The sequence below is a fragment of the Emydura macquarii genome, unplaced genomic scaffold (assembly GCF_026122565.2).
Source record: "Emydura macquarii macquarii isolate MOO-44397 ecotype Brisbane River unplaced genomic scaffold, CSIRO-AGI_Emac_v2 contig_1551, whole genome shotgun sequence".
In the NCBI taxonomy this organism is placed as follows: Eukaryota; Metazoa; Chordata; order Testudines; family Chelidae; genus Emydura; species Emydura macquarii.
Window position 1 is genome coordinate 6,936,178 of NW_027131688.1, and position 16,747 is coordinate 6,952,924.

Consider the following 16,747-nt stretch of genomic DNA (forward strand, 5'->3'; position numbering starts at 1 on the left):
TTTTTCATTCTATAAACAATACTTTATATATGTAGAAAATATTTCAAGAGGATAATTAATGACAAAGGTGCAATATCAACAAAAATAAGCTGCCTTTTTAACCAAAGCACTTGTTCACGGTTTTAAAAAAAATCTTTTAAAGCTCTTAGGGTCTTCATGAAATTCCATTTTAAAAAAACTGTTAGCTTAAAAATTCTTGCCATGTTGTTGTGCATACCACTGCTGCCTTTGCTTGCGATTCTCCAGCTCTGTGAGAAGGGCTTGCCTGTACGCTTCATATAGTTTAACAATTCGTTCCAGTTCTTTCATGAACAGCAGTTTCAACATTCCCTGGTATGTATCCAGATCAGCTAGCTGGAAGAGTTCCCACTTCAGAATGTGATCATATCTGTTTTGAGATATAGACATATAAATAAATACATGAGATGCATATTTACATGTCATTATATGCAAATACATACATGAGACATTCTGCATATCATTTTATAACTGTGAAGCCACTGATGGCATTTTTAGTAGTTGACACTGGTGAAGCTATTTCATATAGCCGCATACTTCCACAATTAACATTAGTCTCGTTAACCTCTGCAATAATTTGTTTCTTAAAGGAAGAGGAAGAAATCCCACAAAGCTAAACTGAGGAATCACTCAAACATACTTTATATATTCATGTAAAATAGCAAACAATTTTATAAGACATATACAATTATTTAAGATACTAGCAAGCAATTGCTATAAACCAAAATGTAGTGAATACATTGGCATTACAAAAATTCAAGAAATCCCCCTAAGTAAGTGTAGTTTGAATTTTGTGTGCATACAATGGGGGGGGGGGGGGGGACGACACGACTTCCCTCATCCACTGTAGACAACTTGGGAGGTCAACAGAATAACCTGAAAAAATAAGCAAGTACGTTAACTGATTAACTCAGTACTCCCAAATGCCTGCCTCCTAGAGGACAGAATTCACAGGCTTTCCAAAGCCTCTTTTTTTATCCACAGTATTGTTCTGCTCCTGAAGCATCCTTGCCCTTGCCTTAATAATTACAGCTGGTGAAGGAGGAGACTGATTGCTGGAGGTTAATTCATAGCTATATTCTATATGCTACTCTTCAGTTATGGCCAATGGAATTAAAACTGAAGCCTTCATTTTACAATGTAATGTCTTCACAGTGCTCTCCTTTTGGAACATTTGACCTATATCTTTCTGTTCACATTTCCACATAATCAAGCAGATGAAAGAAAATGAAGCTTGCCTAAATCTATCTTTAAAGCCAATCAGGACTGTAGATCACTATGCTGTTTTATTGTCTGTTTATTACAATGGTTACATTTGCATAAATGAACAAGGCAAAACATGGCAGCCTGGGTCACCTAACGAGACCCTCTGGGTTTTGCAGGACTATACACATCATTACACTATCTGAGCTAACCTGTTCTGTATCAAGCAGTATAATCCAAGTGTATTACTTAGCTGCTTATGGTTAAATATTTAGTTTTCATTCCCCAAGTTACTACTCCTTGTGCTATGATCTTCTGAGATGCTATGATCTTCTGAGATCTCCCTCTCTTCATTTATATCCGGGGTTCTCAAACTAAGGGTTGGGAGCCCTCAAGGGGTCAGAAGGTTATTATTGGGGGGGTGGGGTCGCGAGCTGTCAGCCTCAGCACATGTCGGGGCTGTGGCTGTCAGCCCCGTGTATGACTGACAGCCAGAGCCCTTCAAAGCTGGGTGGCCAGAGAGCAGCAGCTGCTGGCCAGATGCTCTGAAGGTAGTGCCACCGGCAGCAGCAGTGCAGAAGTAAGGGTGGCATGACTTGAGGGAGGGTGGCATGGCATGGGGGGAGGGTCGTCACAGCCTGAAATATTTTCAAAGGGGGTCCCAGCAAAAAACAATTTGAGAATCCCTGATTTATATCCTTATTGTAAAGTATGTACAGATGATAGTACAGCGGGGGGAGGGAAATTGGTCCGGGGAAAACAGCTTAAGCAAGATGCATAATGTGGAAGTTTGTAAAGCACCTACAGACAGGTGCAACAAAACCCCAAAAGACTGGAGCGCAACAACCTTTGTTAAAAGTCAGAGATGTCACCCAGCAAGACTGAGGGGAGGCTTACTAAAATAAAAACACTGAGGCAAGATAGCAAGGCAACTTCAGTCAAGAAGGTGGAAGGAGAAGCATATAGTGGAGTGGTTTTTGAATGTCACTGGCCACTAAGAATGAATACCTAAAGTTCACTATTTAGCAGGTTTTTAGCTGATTACATATAGAAAGTTCATTTGCTATCACTTATGTTTTTATAGTTAGCCACTTGCATTACAAAGCATTTTACCGCTAGATAAATATGTCAAGGCTCAGTTACAGCCAGTGCTCATAAGTTTACCCTTTGCACGTAGTAATTCTGTTTAAACTTACTGATTTTGATCACTTTTTGAATACTTAAACATGTAACTTTCCTGTGATCATCACAGACTATCTTGGGCTTTTAGCCACATACAAAACTTATATAATACAACATACCTATTCATGCCTCCCACTTTTCATTAACCCATCTGAATTTAATGGAAGTCTCCTGAATGGCATTATTTACATGAAATGAAACAAAAAAATATTGTGACTAATCAAGTCTATGCCACTTCGGCATTGTTTAGGCCTGGAGTCTAGTTTTACTTCCTTGTTCAATGTGTGCCCCATGGCCTTATTTACCACACGCTATTCAAACCTTGCTCTGAATACAGAATTATTCACTTCCTCCCCAGTGTTTCAACGGCTCATCACTATAGTATGTAAAGGCTTCACAAAAGTGAATTATTTTCATAGTACCCTTGTGCAATGAGGCGTATCCTTACTTTACAGATGGGAAACCGAGGCAGAGAGAGATCAAGGTCAAGTGTCCACTTTGGGGGTCTTATCTGAAATGCCTAGGACCCATTTTCCTGAGAACACAGCATTATACAGACCTTTGTATGTTCAAAGCACAACTCTCAGCCCTGGTCTACGCTTACCTCGAGATTTGGCGGCAGTCGACAGGAGTTACACAAACTACGCAGAGTCGCTTGCGTAACTCACGTCGACTGCTGTGCTTCCCTTCTGCGTGGTGTCTTCATTGCGCTGAGCCGACGGGAACAGCGTTCCCATCAACGCAGCGCTACTCTACTTGAAGGGGTGGTTTTACTCGGTCGACTTCCTGATCGATTGAGCAGGTCTACAATGACCGCTAAATCGATTCAGAAAGATCGATCTGACGCCGGCGACTTTGCCGGCGTCAGTATAGACATACCCTCATTGACTCATTGCAGCTCTCCGAGTGCTCAGCATGTCTGCAAATCATGACCCTAGGGTCTTGAGTTGTGCACCCAGAAAATGAGGAACACACCATTAGTGACACCTATGAATAGTTTGGTTTAAGTGAATTGACCAGCATCATACAGGAATTCTGTGGCAAAGGCAAGAATAGAATCCTTCTCCAGGGTAGTATTCAACTGCCTTAGCCATGAGACCATACTTCTCTTCCTGCAATCCCCTGCTTTGTTCACTACACACCTTCCAAAACTTCTGAAACAGATGAGGCTGGGGTCCTAGAGACAACCACATCTTTCATTATACAACCCTGATTCATTCCCAGTGCAAGGTCCATCTGCTGCACTGAATGAGGCAGGGATCCTGTGGAAAAAAAGTACGTGATCACGTAATCAAAGACTACCATCATGCATACACACAACAGGGCTGAATTAGGTTGCACAGGCAACCTTAAACCTGGCATTTCTTAACTTTAGAGTGCTTGAATTACATTCAGGTTTTTAATGTAGTTTTTTGTACATAATTTACTGGGCTTTTAAAAAAAAAAGAAAAACAATCGACATCATATTGACAACCGCATGCCAACTGTGTTAGTGGGTCTCAGATATTTGCTGACAGACTCCGGATTCGTTAGTTCCATTCCAGGCTCTGGAGGGCAGTGTGTTCTAGTGGGCACAGCCTGTTACACCCCAAGATTGACCCCTTGTCCTCTCCAACCTATCCTTGTCCTAACCCTTCCCACCCCTTACCCACTCATGGCTTCTTGTCCATCACCAGACTCCTCACCCAAGTGCCCCCTCAGGGCACGTCCCCACTACAATTTAAAACCTGTGGCTGGCCCGGGCCAGCTGACTTGGGCTCGCAGGGCTCGGGTTAAAGGGTTGTTTGACTGCGGTGTAGACATCTGGGCTTGGGCTAGAGCCCAGGGTCTAGTGGGAGTATCCCAGAGCTCAGGTGTAGCGTAAGCCTGAATGTCTGCACAACTAAACAGCCTAAGCCCAAGTCAGCTGGCCCAGGCCAGCTGTAGGTCTCTAACTGCAGCGCAGACATACACTCAGAAGACCAGTCTCTCCCACAACTCTGGTTCCCAGTCCCAGCCCCATGGGTTCATTATCCAAATCCCCTATCCTGGCTCCACAGGCTCCTGCCCAGCCAGTCCCAGATTCCCCTTAACTGCACCCCATTCCAGCATCTCATCTCAGGCTTCTCTGCCCACCCACCCACAGTCCCCATCCCACCCAGCTTTCAGTCCCGGCCTTCTTGCCCAGCCAGTCCCTGTGGCCTCCACAACTTCGGCCCCAAGGCTCTTTGTCCCAGTCCCCCCTCCCAGTGTTCTTTGTCCTCATACAGTCCCTCCACAGATCTGGCTCTTGTCCCATATGCATTCAATTCAGGTGGTTTCCTTCTCCACACTGCCTGCGTGCTAACAGAGGGAGCACTGAGAGCTCAGGAGAAAGATCCTCTCAGCTTTGCTGTTCGGTGCCACAGGGTACATCTACACGGCAAAGAAAAACCCATGGCACAGAGTCTCAGAGCCGGGGTCAATTGACTCAGGGTTGTGGGGCTAAAAATAGCAGTGGAGATGTTCAGGTTTTTGGGCTGAGATCCGGGAAGGGCCACAGAGCCAAGCTCCAGCCTGAACCTGAACATCTACACTGCTATTTGTAGCACCGCAGTCTGAGCCAACTGACCCAGGCTCTGAGACTCAGCACCACAGGATTTCCGGAGCAGTGTAGTGACCAGCTGCAGCCTGGGGCAGTAAATGCAGGGAATCCTGCTCGAACCCTGCAGCCCCGCACCGTAGCATCCTCAGTGCAGATGGAATCCTTGGAGAATTGAGCTGCCAAATTCTAGCAAATCTCTACTGAGCATGTGCAAATTGCAATTGTTCAGAGGTTTATAACTTGTCCATATTTAGGCATTTTTCCACTGGAACAGGAAAAATCACATCCCTGACAATAAGGCCATTCACCCCGTGGCAAAATTTCAAGTCCCTGCTCTAAAGCAAGGAATTACTAGAACTTGTCAATGAAATGGATGTGCGAAGAATGCGGGAGGTGAACATTACAAAGTCTGCCACATGGTGACAAGGCGGTTAATTCCCGCAGGAGTTACTCACATGTCCCCAGAAAGGAGTACAATGGATTCAAATAACCAGCCATCTGCCAGCACTTACAAGATGACTGGACTACTCTCTGGTGGTCTAGCTTCACCCCTAGTGCTCTCGTCAGACAAGTTTGGCAAGAGGAAGGGGCTCTAGTTTGTGGACACAAAATAAAGGGGCCTACCTGGTTACAAAAAAAGACACTCCCGGAAGCTCAGGGAAAAAAAGACACACAGAGGCAGTGTTGATAAAGCAGCAGACGGAACCCTGGTCTCCAGAAGCCACGCTGCCTGGGTTAAGTTGGGCTAGCATAAGCTTGGAGGAAATGCTAAGCTGAAGGGAAGAACTGTGTGTATATATCTTGTTGGTTTAACCCTTTTCTCTCCTATGCATAAACAATACTTCCTTCTGATGGAGCTGTTCTGAGGCGCTGCATTTACTGAGGGGTATTTTGTTCCCAAAAGGAAGTCTCTTGCAGGTGTCCAACCCAGAGGGATCTGCTGAGAAAACGAGGTTGGTAAACATGGGTGTTGTAGCCAAAAGACAAGGTCTGCAAGGGGGGTAATCAGCGAATTCCATCCTGACAGCAGTGAAGATGCAGAGCCTGTCGCTTGAAAGGGTGCACTTGGACACTGGAGAGGGGTCAAGGAGGCAGCTAACCCTGTAACCGTGACAGGTTGCACCATTTTTTTTTAAAACAGAGGCAAAACAATGCATCTTTCTGCAGTCCCAGTACCAGAATTTTGTTTGATCTGGTTTGAGTCTTGTTTTCTAGTTGCAGTATAGGGGGTGACACTCAACATCCAGAAGACAAAAGGTCCTCTATCAGCAAGCTCCTGGTGAACAACTCCCAGCACCAGCAATACAGATCCATGATAACCTTCTAGAGAACATTGTGCATTTCGCATATCTTGGACGCCACCTCTCACAGATGGTTGACATTGATGAAGAAACCGGCTCAAATGTGCTAGCCAAGCTTTTGGTTGTCTGAGAAAGAGGGTATTTAAAGATTGCGACATCAGAATTAAAACCAAACTTATGGTTTACAAAGGTGTTGTCATCCCCACCCTATTGTATTGTTATGAAATGTGCACAACATATAGGAGACATCTTAAGGAGCTGGAGAAGTATCATCAACTCTGTATGTGTAAGATGTGTTTGGCGTATGCAATCTGGTCAAGCCAAGCCACGCCACAGCATTATCAGTGATGTTCAAGGCATGAAGACCTCTAGGAAGTTGAGTCATTTTGCAGTCCTCAACAATCTGTGTCATGGTTTGTGGCTGCCCACATCAACTTAGTGGACTGTCTCTAAAATGCCCCCAAAATTCCACTGCAGCACAAATTCCACATCTGGTACAAAACCAGTTCAGAAGGCTCCACTGCCTTCGAGGTAAGTTAAACGTTGATGTTGAGTGTGGTCTGGGACAAGATAATTATTTGTCACTTTCTCTGCAGACCACAAAGCTCACCATGTGTTATCTACTGTAAATCCCTCACCTGGTAAACTTATCCACAATGGGTGTCATGAGGGCAAATGACTATGTGGTGGATTAAACAAGTCTTTGATTAATGGTAGGCATAGCATATCACGTAGCTTCGACATGAGTTTTGCTATGCTTTCCTCTGTGAACATTGGGTGTAGCAATATTGCAGAGAACCAGTAACCATGAAAGTAGAATTAAGTGTGCCTGAAATAATACGCATGGTGGAATTTGGTTGTACGTCGATCATCTTTATGTGAGACAAGCGAGTTGGTACTGAAGCGCAATACTCTGCCGCTGAGTAACAGAGTGCCAAGGCTAAAGTGCGTAACATTTGGGCATTGGCGCCCCATGTCATTCCAGCCAGTTTTCCGAGCAGATTAAGGTCAAAACGCACAACAGTTATTATCTTTGTAAGGTGGTCACAATATATGACAGTTCTACCCAACGTGACGCCTAGATAGACTGGATGCAAATTATGTTTTATTTGCTGACCATTGAGAACTATATTCAGCTCTCTGCCCGCTTGTGCATGATGTAAGTGGAAGACACTCGACACAGTCTTACTTCCACTTGGGATAAGGTGCCAACAACGACAATAATCAGCCATAGCCGCCATATCTGCATTCGGAACACTCAAGTATGTCAAAGGAGTGCGCCTGAGTGCTGAGGCATATGTCATCCGCATAAACAAACCTGCAAGACCTGGTATACGGTAAGTCATTCGAATACAAGGTGAATAATGGAGCTAATATTGATCCTTGCAAGAGGTGTAAGATTCTTTGAATTAAATGGGCTGATAGATGCACTAACATCAGTATTCTCTAGCAAACTGATATTATGAGCACTGAAGCCATGATTAATTATCATCAACTTCGCTGGGCAGGTCATGTTATCCAGATGCCTGATTTCAGACTGCCAAAGCAAGTTTTCTAGTCTCAACTCAGCCAAGGCAAATGTGCTAGAGGAGGGCAGAAAAAACACTACAGAGACATCCTCAAGGCTAATGTGAGGAAATGCAACATTGACATCAATTCATGGGAATGTATAGCCTAGGACTGACAACAATGGAGGAACTGCTTGAGGCAGGGAACGGAGCACTTTGAGAACCAGATATGACTACATGTAACAGATAAACGGGAGCGACAGAAAGAGTGTACCAGGGCTTGAACCAACATTCCAGGTTCACCCACCCTGCTCGGAAATATGTGTATGCAATGTGGCAGAGTTGGTGGCTCTAGAATAGGCCTCATGAGTCATCAGTGGACTCACAGATAACTTAAAATGGACAATCCATGAAAGACAATCGTCCTCAACTTTGAGGGACTGCTGATGAGTACTTTATATCATGCTGTTTTGGTAAAAGAGGAATCACAATATATTTATACAGTCTATTAGCACAATTACTAGTGATATCAGACTGTCTAATCTTCCTTGTCCAGCAACCACATAAAACTGATTTCATTTTGTATTCTCTCAAGTGTAAATGTGTACCTACTTGCTATAGGTACCAGTAAAACAAAAATGAATAAATTAGATAATCATCTTGGTCTGAATAAACTAGATGAAAAAATGGATGAATATATGTGCAGTGGAAGTAATGCAACATCTACTTTAAGATGCCACAAGCCAGGAGACCAGGAAGAAGAAAGGATACGGCAGAAAACTGCCTCCTGCAATTATAAATAAAAACATTAATATTTTAATAATTATTAAAAAGGCAGATGGCCAGAAGGGCTCTATGTGCACTGGAAGGTGGGAGGACTCAGGAGCGCAGATGACATCCAAAGAAACCTCCTTTGAAATATGAAGGGTTTAAGCTCAGATCAGACATTTCATTATTTTTTCACCTTATTCCACGACTTGACATAATTGCATTGCCAAATCAACGATTTTCCAAAATAATGCACTCTGAGAAAACCAGCTTTAGTTATTAACTAGTGATTGGGGGCATTTATTTTTTTGGAAAGATTTATAGGGTCCTGACGTATGACTAGGGCGCCTAAGCACTACGGTAATATAAACAACAATAAGGGAAGTTGTCTACTTCCAGGCCTTTACGTGCAGACTGCCAAACAAGTCAGCACGACTTTTTTTTTTTTTTTATTATTAAAAAAACAGGCTCCTGGTTGCTCCTGAATCAGTGCTAATTACAGATAATGCAATGCTTTCCTTTTCTGTCCCTAGTGAACTGTGCAGAGGTGGAGCAGGGTCTTTGATGATCCTTGAGCCAATGTTGTTGGACACTTAATCAAACATCAATGAATATCAGTTATAAAAAGCAGCAGGCAGCTAAATTTGGCGCTCAGTGGGACGGTTTCTTATTTAACTGGTAACAGGAAGCAAAGCTGCATCTAAGACACAGAGCGAAGCTGTGTCCAAACGTGTTCTATGACTTCGCTGCTGTTATTTTATATTTTAAAGTGGGATTGTGGGTTGCTATAATTGTGCATCTTCTGTAGCTATATGTGGCTGCCACTTCTGGCAGCCTCCCAGAAATAAATCAGCAAGTTAGGGCTGCTGATTGCTTTTTTGGTGCTATGACTTCAAACATCAGCTCCCAACAGAATGTTGTGTAGAGGGTGAGGGGTCTGATTAAAGAGCCATTGAGCCACTGATAAGAATGGGAATGCTAGTTTACTTGAAGTACACTCAGTTATCCAGATACGTTGATTACACTGAGCATCCAAACAATGCCTTCTATTTCTGGCTTTTTAAGCAATGGGTAACAGGCTCCTCTCAATGCATCTGGCAACATGTCAACCAGTCTGAACAACAGCTCCACTGCACGTAGACTGGCTGATGTAGTGTAAATATGGAACTGTCCTAAAAAAAAATCTAAATGATTGGCCAGTCCAAAAGGATATCTTGCTCTTTCCTCTTAACCCTGGCTTTTTGATCCCCATATCCACCTTCATCATTGTTTAATTTGTTTCTCTTGTTATGTTTTAATAGCCTTTAATAAACTGAAGACAATCCTCATTGGTAAAAGATTTTTCTCTTTAGGTGGATGAAAAATGTTATTCCAATGTAATCTGGATGTGATACTTGGAAGACACTTCCTATTCCATTTAGGCTATTCTTTTTCATTTCAAGCATGAGCCTTGTGAGATTCCACACCCTGAAAAAGATCCCTAAATTATTAACTACCAGATATAGTACATACTAAAGGCCACAACTATGTTTCAATGTATGGGGCAGGAGGAGAATCTAGATGAGGACTGTCAAGCATTTAGCAAGGCAAGTTTCCTACATCTCTTGTCAATACTTAATTTTTAACAATGGGAGCTAACCATGTTCAGTGATCCCTGACCTATATTAATTTGGGCAAAATTAAAAAAATTCTGATCTCTGACTTATAAATATGTAATTTGTTATATGATATTGTCACCTAGATGACCAGATAGCAAGGGTGAAATATCAGGACAGAAGGTTGGGGGTAATAGGCGCCTATATAAGACAAAGCCCCAAATATCAGGACTGTCCCTATAAAGTCGGGGCATCTGGTCACCCTATTGTCACCCGAGACAAATGATATTGTCGGTGGCATAAGGAATGAAATCTCTCACTGTTATTGCATCTCTCCAATCTCTCACTGTTATTGCATTCACATTGGATTTAACATTCAAGATGATTAAGCAATACATTTTGAAAATAACTGGATCAAGTACTTATTAATGGAGCTATTTCTTTAAATTCTCTATTGGTATTATCCACTTATAGACAATCTGCAGAATTTGTTTCAAGATTCTATCTATTTTACCATTTGGCCAACACTGAATTCCCCAAGTCTTAACTGAATTTGAAATTATAGTGACAGTCATTTCCATATCACAGAAAGTATAACCAGATCTGCTGGTAACTACATCAACATAAAAATGTTTTTAAACATAAGATTTCACAATAAATTTCAGCTCAGCTGAAATTATGATCGTTGTTATTACTATGGTGTTGTGCCTTTCTGTCATTACAATCTATTGGACGATCGTTGCTGCAGGACAGACGCCACTGTATGTTTATTCTATCAAGCCCTAAACTAAGAGAGGCATTTTTTGACAATGGCGTAAAGAGTTAAACATTGTATTTAGAATCTCTAGAATATGATCTGCTTCTACTAGATTTTAATTGTGACAAACTACTTGATAATTTTTCTTTAACAGGACCCTAAAGTCTAATGCTAGCTGCAATGCACTATCAATCAGATCGTGAGCAAATTTCTCTCTCTTCCTCAGTTTCTCTATCTGTAACCTGGGGGTAATACGAAACTATGTTCCTCGGAAGGGTATTACAAGGATTCAATGATTGTGAAGTGCTCTGAACATTAAAGGATATTGTCTTTATGTATGAATTCATTATTTCTTCTGAACTATCTGAATCACATTTTAATTCTTTGGATTAGTTTAACTTGCTCTAATTTTGTCACATCCTATAAACTTTACAGACATTAGTAAGAATGTGAGACCATCTGTTCCGAGGTTTCCACAAGTGCATTGACAAGAACCTACCTAACACTGAAACAGTTTAAAAATAGACACTGACTAGATGCTCCCAAAACCTAATTAACAGAGCACAATTAATGCCAGTAACTAAAAGTGCTTATAGGAAACAAGCGTTTCCAACAGATTACAGGAACTGAACACATCTCCGGTGCATAAAAAAATTGTTCAAATTTATACCAATTTAAATCTTTACAGGTTGCTGGGGAGGCCCAATAACCACATATAGCTATAAAACACGTTAAATTATATTACCATCGGCTTCTTTAAAAAGAACATGCACCTGGAAGTCACTGAAGATCATACAAAACCTATGGATCCGAAACTTCAGTCATTGTTACAATTCTGTTAATTTGTCTACAAGTTGATTTCATATCACAAAATATTAAAACCACAATCCCTAAATTGTAAATTGCTTTTCTTGGTGGTGGTGGTATTGCTCTGTGGTAATTCAGGTCCGTATATTTGATTTCTTTTCTCTGAATAGAGTAAAAAAAAACATTCTTCTGGGACAGACTTTTAGCTCCTAAAATAGCGTAATTTCTTTTAAAAATATGGTTCCCACCATACATTTTTTCTATTTTATTTAGTTATTGGTAATGAAGATTTTTGGACCGAGATGTTGTTTTCAAACAGTCTAAATGCAAAATTCTTAATTTTGTTGTGAAATTTGTGTGGGTTTGTTTCCAAAAAAGCACAAAATTTACTTTAAGAAATCAAAAAGTTAATAGGCTAGAAAAGATTAAATGCGACGATATTTCCTAAAGCCAGCATAAGGAACTGTACTTTTCTTAGACACACCCTTAGTGTTTAGTTTCAGGGGTTTATTCTATTTGACAGCTCCTTACAGAGGAAAGGGAGAGAAAACAAATAGGCTTTTCCTAGAGAAAAACTGTATAGGAAATTCCTGCCAATTTACAAATAAACAAAAGAAAAGTTAAAAAAAACAAACTCAGAATAGAGAGACCTGTTCCATTTGGTGGAGACAGGAATTAACTGGATTCTTCAGCTGCAACTGACCCTCTCACAAAAGATAGGCACTCAATATTTCTTCAATTCCCCGTCTTGCTATGCTGGTAGACAGTCATATTACTCTGGGTCCAGACTAACCTAATGGATGTAATTTGGTCCGTCAGAGGCTGAAGATGGAGGAAAGAGAATCCTCACCTCACGATTAGCAATCAGATTTCTGAGGTCCAAGAGAGCAGCATAGACTACTCTCTCTCAGCACAATGGAGAGTAGCCGCCATGACAGTGAGGATTACATCAGACCTGCAATGTTACTTCAGTGCTGTGTGTGTGTATTTAAGATACACTACTCGGAAAGATTAAATTGGGCCTGCTGCTTGAGTGCATATTTTATCCATGACCATCTGTCTCTCCTTCCTATGACTATTACTGTCACAGCACTTATCCTCTACCTAAGGCAAAACAAATCTCCCAGAACTGGATTTAATACCACTCTAGTGTCACAGCCAAAGATCAGTAACAGCATACTGTGAAATAAATCTCCCTCCATCCGACCAAATATGTTATTTTTACACTAATTCTGATCTCATTGCAGAAATCCTGATGTTAAACCTCTATCATATATACTGGGTGGGTTTGGGAGAGGAATGAAGGGGACATTCTCTAACCAAATCTTTTTTACTATCCTGTTGATGTCCCATCGATACCGTTACAAGTTTCCGTGTATCTGGTCCCCACAACTTTTGCATATGGTTGCACTCATATGCTGAATAAATGAAAATATCTGCCCTAACTTCTGACATTTCATTCTACTGCTAATAATAGTGCCTGTGCAATGAAAAATTAATGTATATCATGCAAAAAACCCTATTTTTCTTTTCTAGGTATTGAAGTACAGCTGTAGAGAAGAATATATTTGTTTTTTAAAAACAGACATTAAGTCATTTTGTAAGGAATGAAACAATACTCACTTTACAGGAGCTCTGGCATAGACCTGTAGCCAGTCAGGAATCTCTGCAGTGTGGTACGGATTTGCAGGTACCAGGAGGGGCTGGCTTCTCTCCACTTGCTGCGGCTGGTAAGTCACTGGTGGAGGCTGATCATAACGAGGAACGCTGTATAAAGGACAGAGATACGTTATAGATGTCTATCAATTCAACAACCTCCAAAAGCAACAAAATTAAATATACTACTATAATTAAAACGTTAATTTTGACCAAAATATTAAAATCTTAATCAAAACTATTGATCTATACAGCCATTTAAAACAATAAGAGTCATGTATGCAGACTGATGGTATCACAGCATACAGGTGGGTTGCATCTAATTTTAAATGCCCCAGCATTCCTTTACTGGGAGTAAGGAGACCTTTCTGCAGTCATTTAGAATAAAGACCATGGCACAATTATTATTACATTCTAAACACAAATGTAAACACTGTTGCGGTTTATTATCATATTGTACAAATTCATCTCAGACCATTTCACTTGTTATCACTGCCTTGTTACTAAAATGGTCTGAACAAAAATGAAAAACTGATTTTAAGAGATAAAAGAGGCAAGCATCATTTAGCTGATCAACCTGATACTCAATGGATTTAGAACAAATATGTTCTAGTTACATTTGGTAGAAGCTATTCCACAAGAACAAATTTCATCTTTAAAATATTTATTGTTCCACATGGAGATTTTTCCTTCTTGCATGAAGAAACAGTAGGAAAAATAGTACAGCAGGGATGAGCATTTTGGAGTATAGTAACAAAAAGTTACCAACATTTATATTCTGTGTAGATGAAATAGGGGTTTTCATTTTAGAGCAGAACTAGCCCTTGTTTAAAATGACAAATGGCCTCTTCAGGAATATTACTACAGGTTATTAGTGAGGACAGATCCCTGGAAGGTAAGATTTAACAGCCTCCTTTTGACCTGTAACATGTTTCTGTTTCTGAAGTATTCTGTTGCTCTTAATGTCCAGTGCTGTATTGGCTTTGATTAGTTGATAGCAATATTCTGTGTTCTGAACTTATATTAAAAATCAACACAGTTCAGGAAACTGAAGCCTTAAGGTATCCCCCTTTACAACTGAAGCAACTTGCTCAGGAACCAGTAAAGTTCCACATATGAAAATAGTACCTCACTGATACATTATATACTAAGACAGAAAAAAGTTTGATTTTTCTATGCTAAATTAGATCAGAAAAATGTCTATAACACACTCTAACATTGACAGCCTACCTGGGAGCACAGGGATGTTTGTACTGAGCTCTTTTATTGATGTGATCTACATAATACACTCCAAATTCTGCTGACTCAACTCTTTCCCATCCAGGAGGCAGACCCTCGCGCTCAAGTGGATGGCTCCAATGAGTTGTATTAGTGTTATGATCAATGTAGTATTTCCTTCCTCTAATAGTCCAGTCCACTGACCAGCCAGGAGGAAGAGGTAAATCTTCAGAACTGTGATTTGTTAAGTTTCCTAGTGATGTAGCAGGAACCCTGCCAATGCCTGAAAAAACATAAGAGAATTTAGCAAAGCTGACAACAATTCCTGCAGTTGACTGTCTGTAAAAAAAAGTTGTAATTACTTTCCTCAAAGCAATAAAAGACTGTCATTTTCTGAATGAATAACAACTCAAGAATAAGACTGCAATAGATTACAACTTCTATGTTCACATATTGTTTTTCTCTACATATTTCAAATTAGAAATAGTCAAATGAATCACTAATTATTGGGAAATTAGAACATTATATGTACGGACTGACCAACAAGTAGAGCAACAATCCTTTTGCAACTCAGGTCTCACTCCCTGAAAAAAGAAAAAACTAAGTACTGTTTTGTTTCCGTAACAACCTGAACTTTTGCCACCAGGTACTCTCGGTTTTACCCATAAAACTGCTCTTATAATACATTGGATGAATGTGTTTTCTAAATCCATATTTACATCTACTGGAAGCTAAAAGTATGTTTGGTGCTCAGTGCCCAGCTGACCTGCCTCCACAAGACTCAGTCAAGACTTACTGGCTCCGTTTACATTAAAAAAGCATGTAATATATTTAATAGGGATGAAGCTGTAACCGTATTACAAACACACTGAATTCTTGAGCAGGGCTGGCTGACATGGGATTTTAAATGCCTGAGCAGACACTAAAATTTATGTCAGTAATACATTACAGCTACATCCACACTAAATACAGCTACAGTGTTTTTCTAGTGTAGATGGGACCTTCAAAACCCATTCAGCAGCAGACAAGCCTTCCTAAATTACCTATGCAGGCAGTCACAGAAACAGAAGGGAAGGAAGAGAGGTAGAAGTTAAAATAAGACAATGGAATGATGATCATTTGTGGTTATGTAGTTGGTAAAAAGACAATTTAACAAAATTTTAAAATCATGACTTTTTAAATATACAAATATAATCCTTATATGCCTTATAAAAACTAGTGCACCAAGTATCCATATACTCAATAAACATGTCATTTCAATTTTATCTTTTCCTTCTCATTATATATTGTGGAACTTAAGGGAATACTCCATGTCAGTCAAAGTATAGTTGAAAGGAGTAAACCTCCAGCAGAGATAAAAAAAATATGGCTGAAAATGTAAAACACATGGTGACCTAAATGTTTACAGGTCACTACGATTCATTCTTTAGATGCTTGGTACCCAGTATAAGTGTTGGCACAGTTTAAACTTTGTCATAAATCCTTTAAATATAAATTTATTTTCCTGAGCTACAGTTACTTTTACATTCCTATGGTTAGATGCTCCTCTAGGTACAGAGAAATTGCTAATTCAATACTTTCAAATTCTATAATAAAATATTTTACTTGATTTCCAGCATTCCCAACTAGCTGGTAAGTGTCCAATTAATGCTATCTTTTCTCACTGAACTACATAGAGAAGTTTAGCTTTTTTACTTTCTCAGAAGCTAAACAATTGATTCTATCATAGTACCAATGTCTCCACAGATGTAGGAATAAATACTTTCTCAGCTTTGGCTCTTCACAAATAACTCTGTGTGTGTGTGTGTGTGTGTGAGAGAGAGAGAGAGAGGGTACTGCCCGTATCATCCTAAGAATACCACCAAAAGAAAACTTATCTATGTTAGCTCATCCAAAAAGCAGTATTGGAAGCAGACAAAACTTCATTTAACCATCGATTATAAACTGATATGCACACATGCAGCTTCTCATTTGTTTCTCACTTCTGCTATCTGGGGAAATTATGAACATGCTTTCTTTTTGACAGTTCACCCACAGATCAGCACTGGCACATGAATGACATTCTTCTCAGTATTACGCTTACTCGTGTAGATATAGCACAGGACAAGTACTGGAGTAACACCTCACCTGCGTTTTCAGTCTATGATATTAGCCATCAGCAATAAGGAAAT

At 40.3% G+C, this 16,747-nt stretch overlaps 1 protein-coding gene across 3 annotated transcripts in view; it reads right to left on the reverse strand.

The window, feature by feature from the left end:
* Nucleotides 1-16,747, reverse strand: part of SAV1 (salvador family WW domain containing protein 1) — a 29,147-nt gene continuing 12,400 nt past the window's right edge. For all 3 annotated transcript variants that reach the window (XM_067554750.1, XM_067554748.1, XM_067554749.1), the window contains exons 3-5: nt 14,589-14,859; nt 13,326-13,469; nt 1-388 (exon numbers count right to left, since the gene is read on the reverse strand). In XM_067554750.1, coding sequence (XP_067410851.1) covers nt 187-388; nt 13,326-13,469; nt 14,589-14,859 — 617 coding nt within the window. In that variant the 3' untranslated portion in view covers nt 1-186. The remainder of the gene's footprint in view (nt 389-13,325; nt 13,470-14,588; nt 14,860-16,747) is intronic.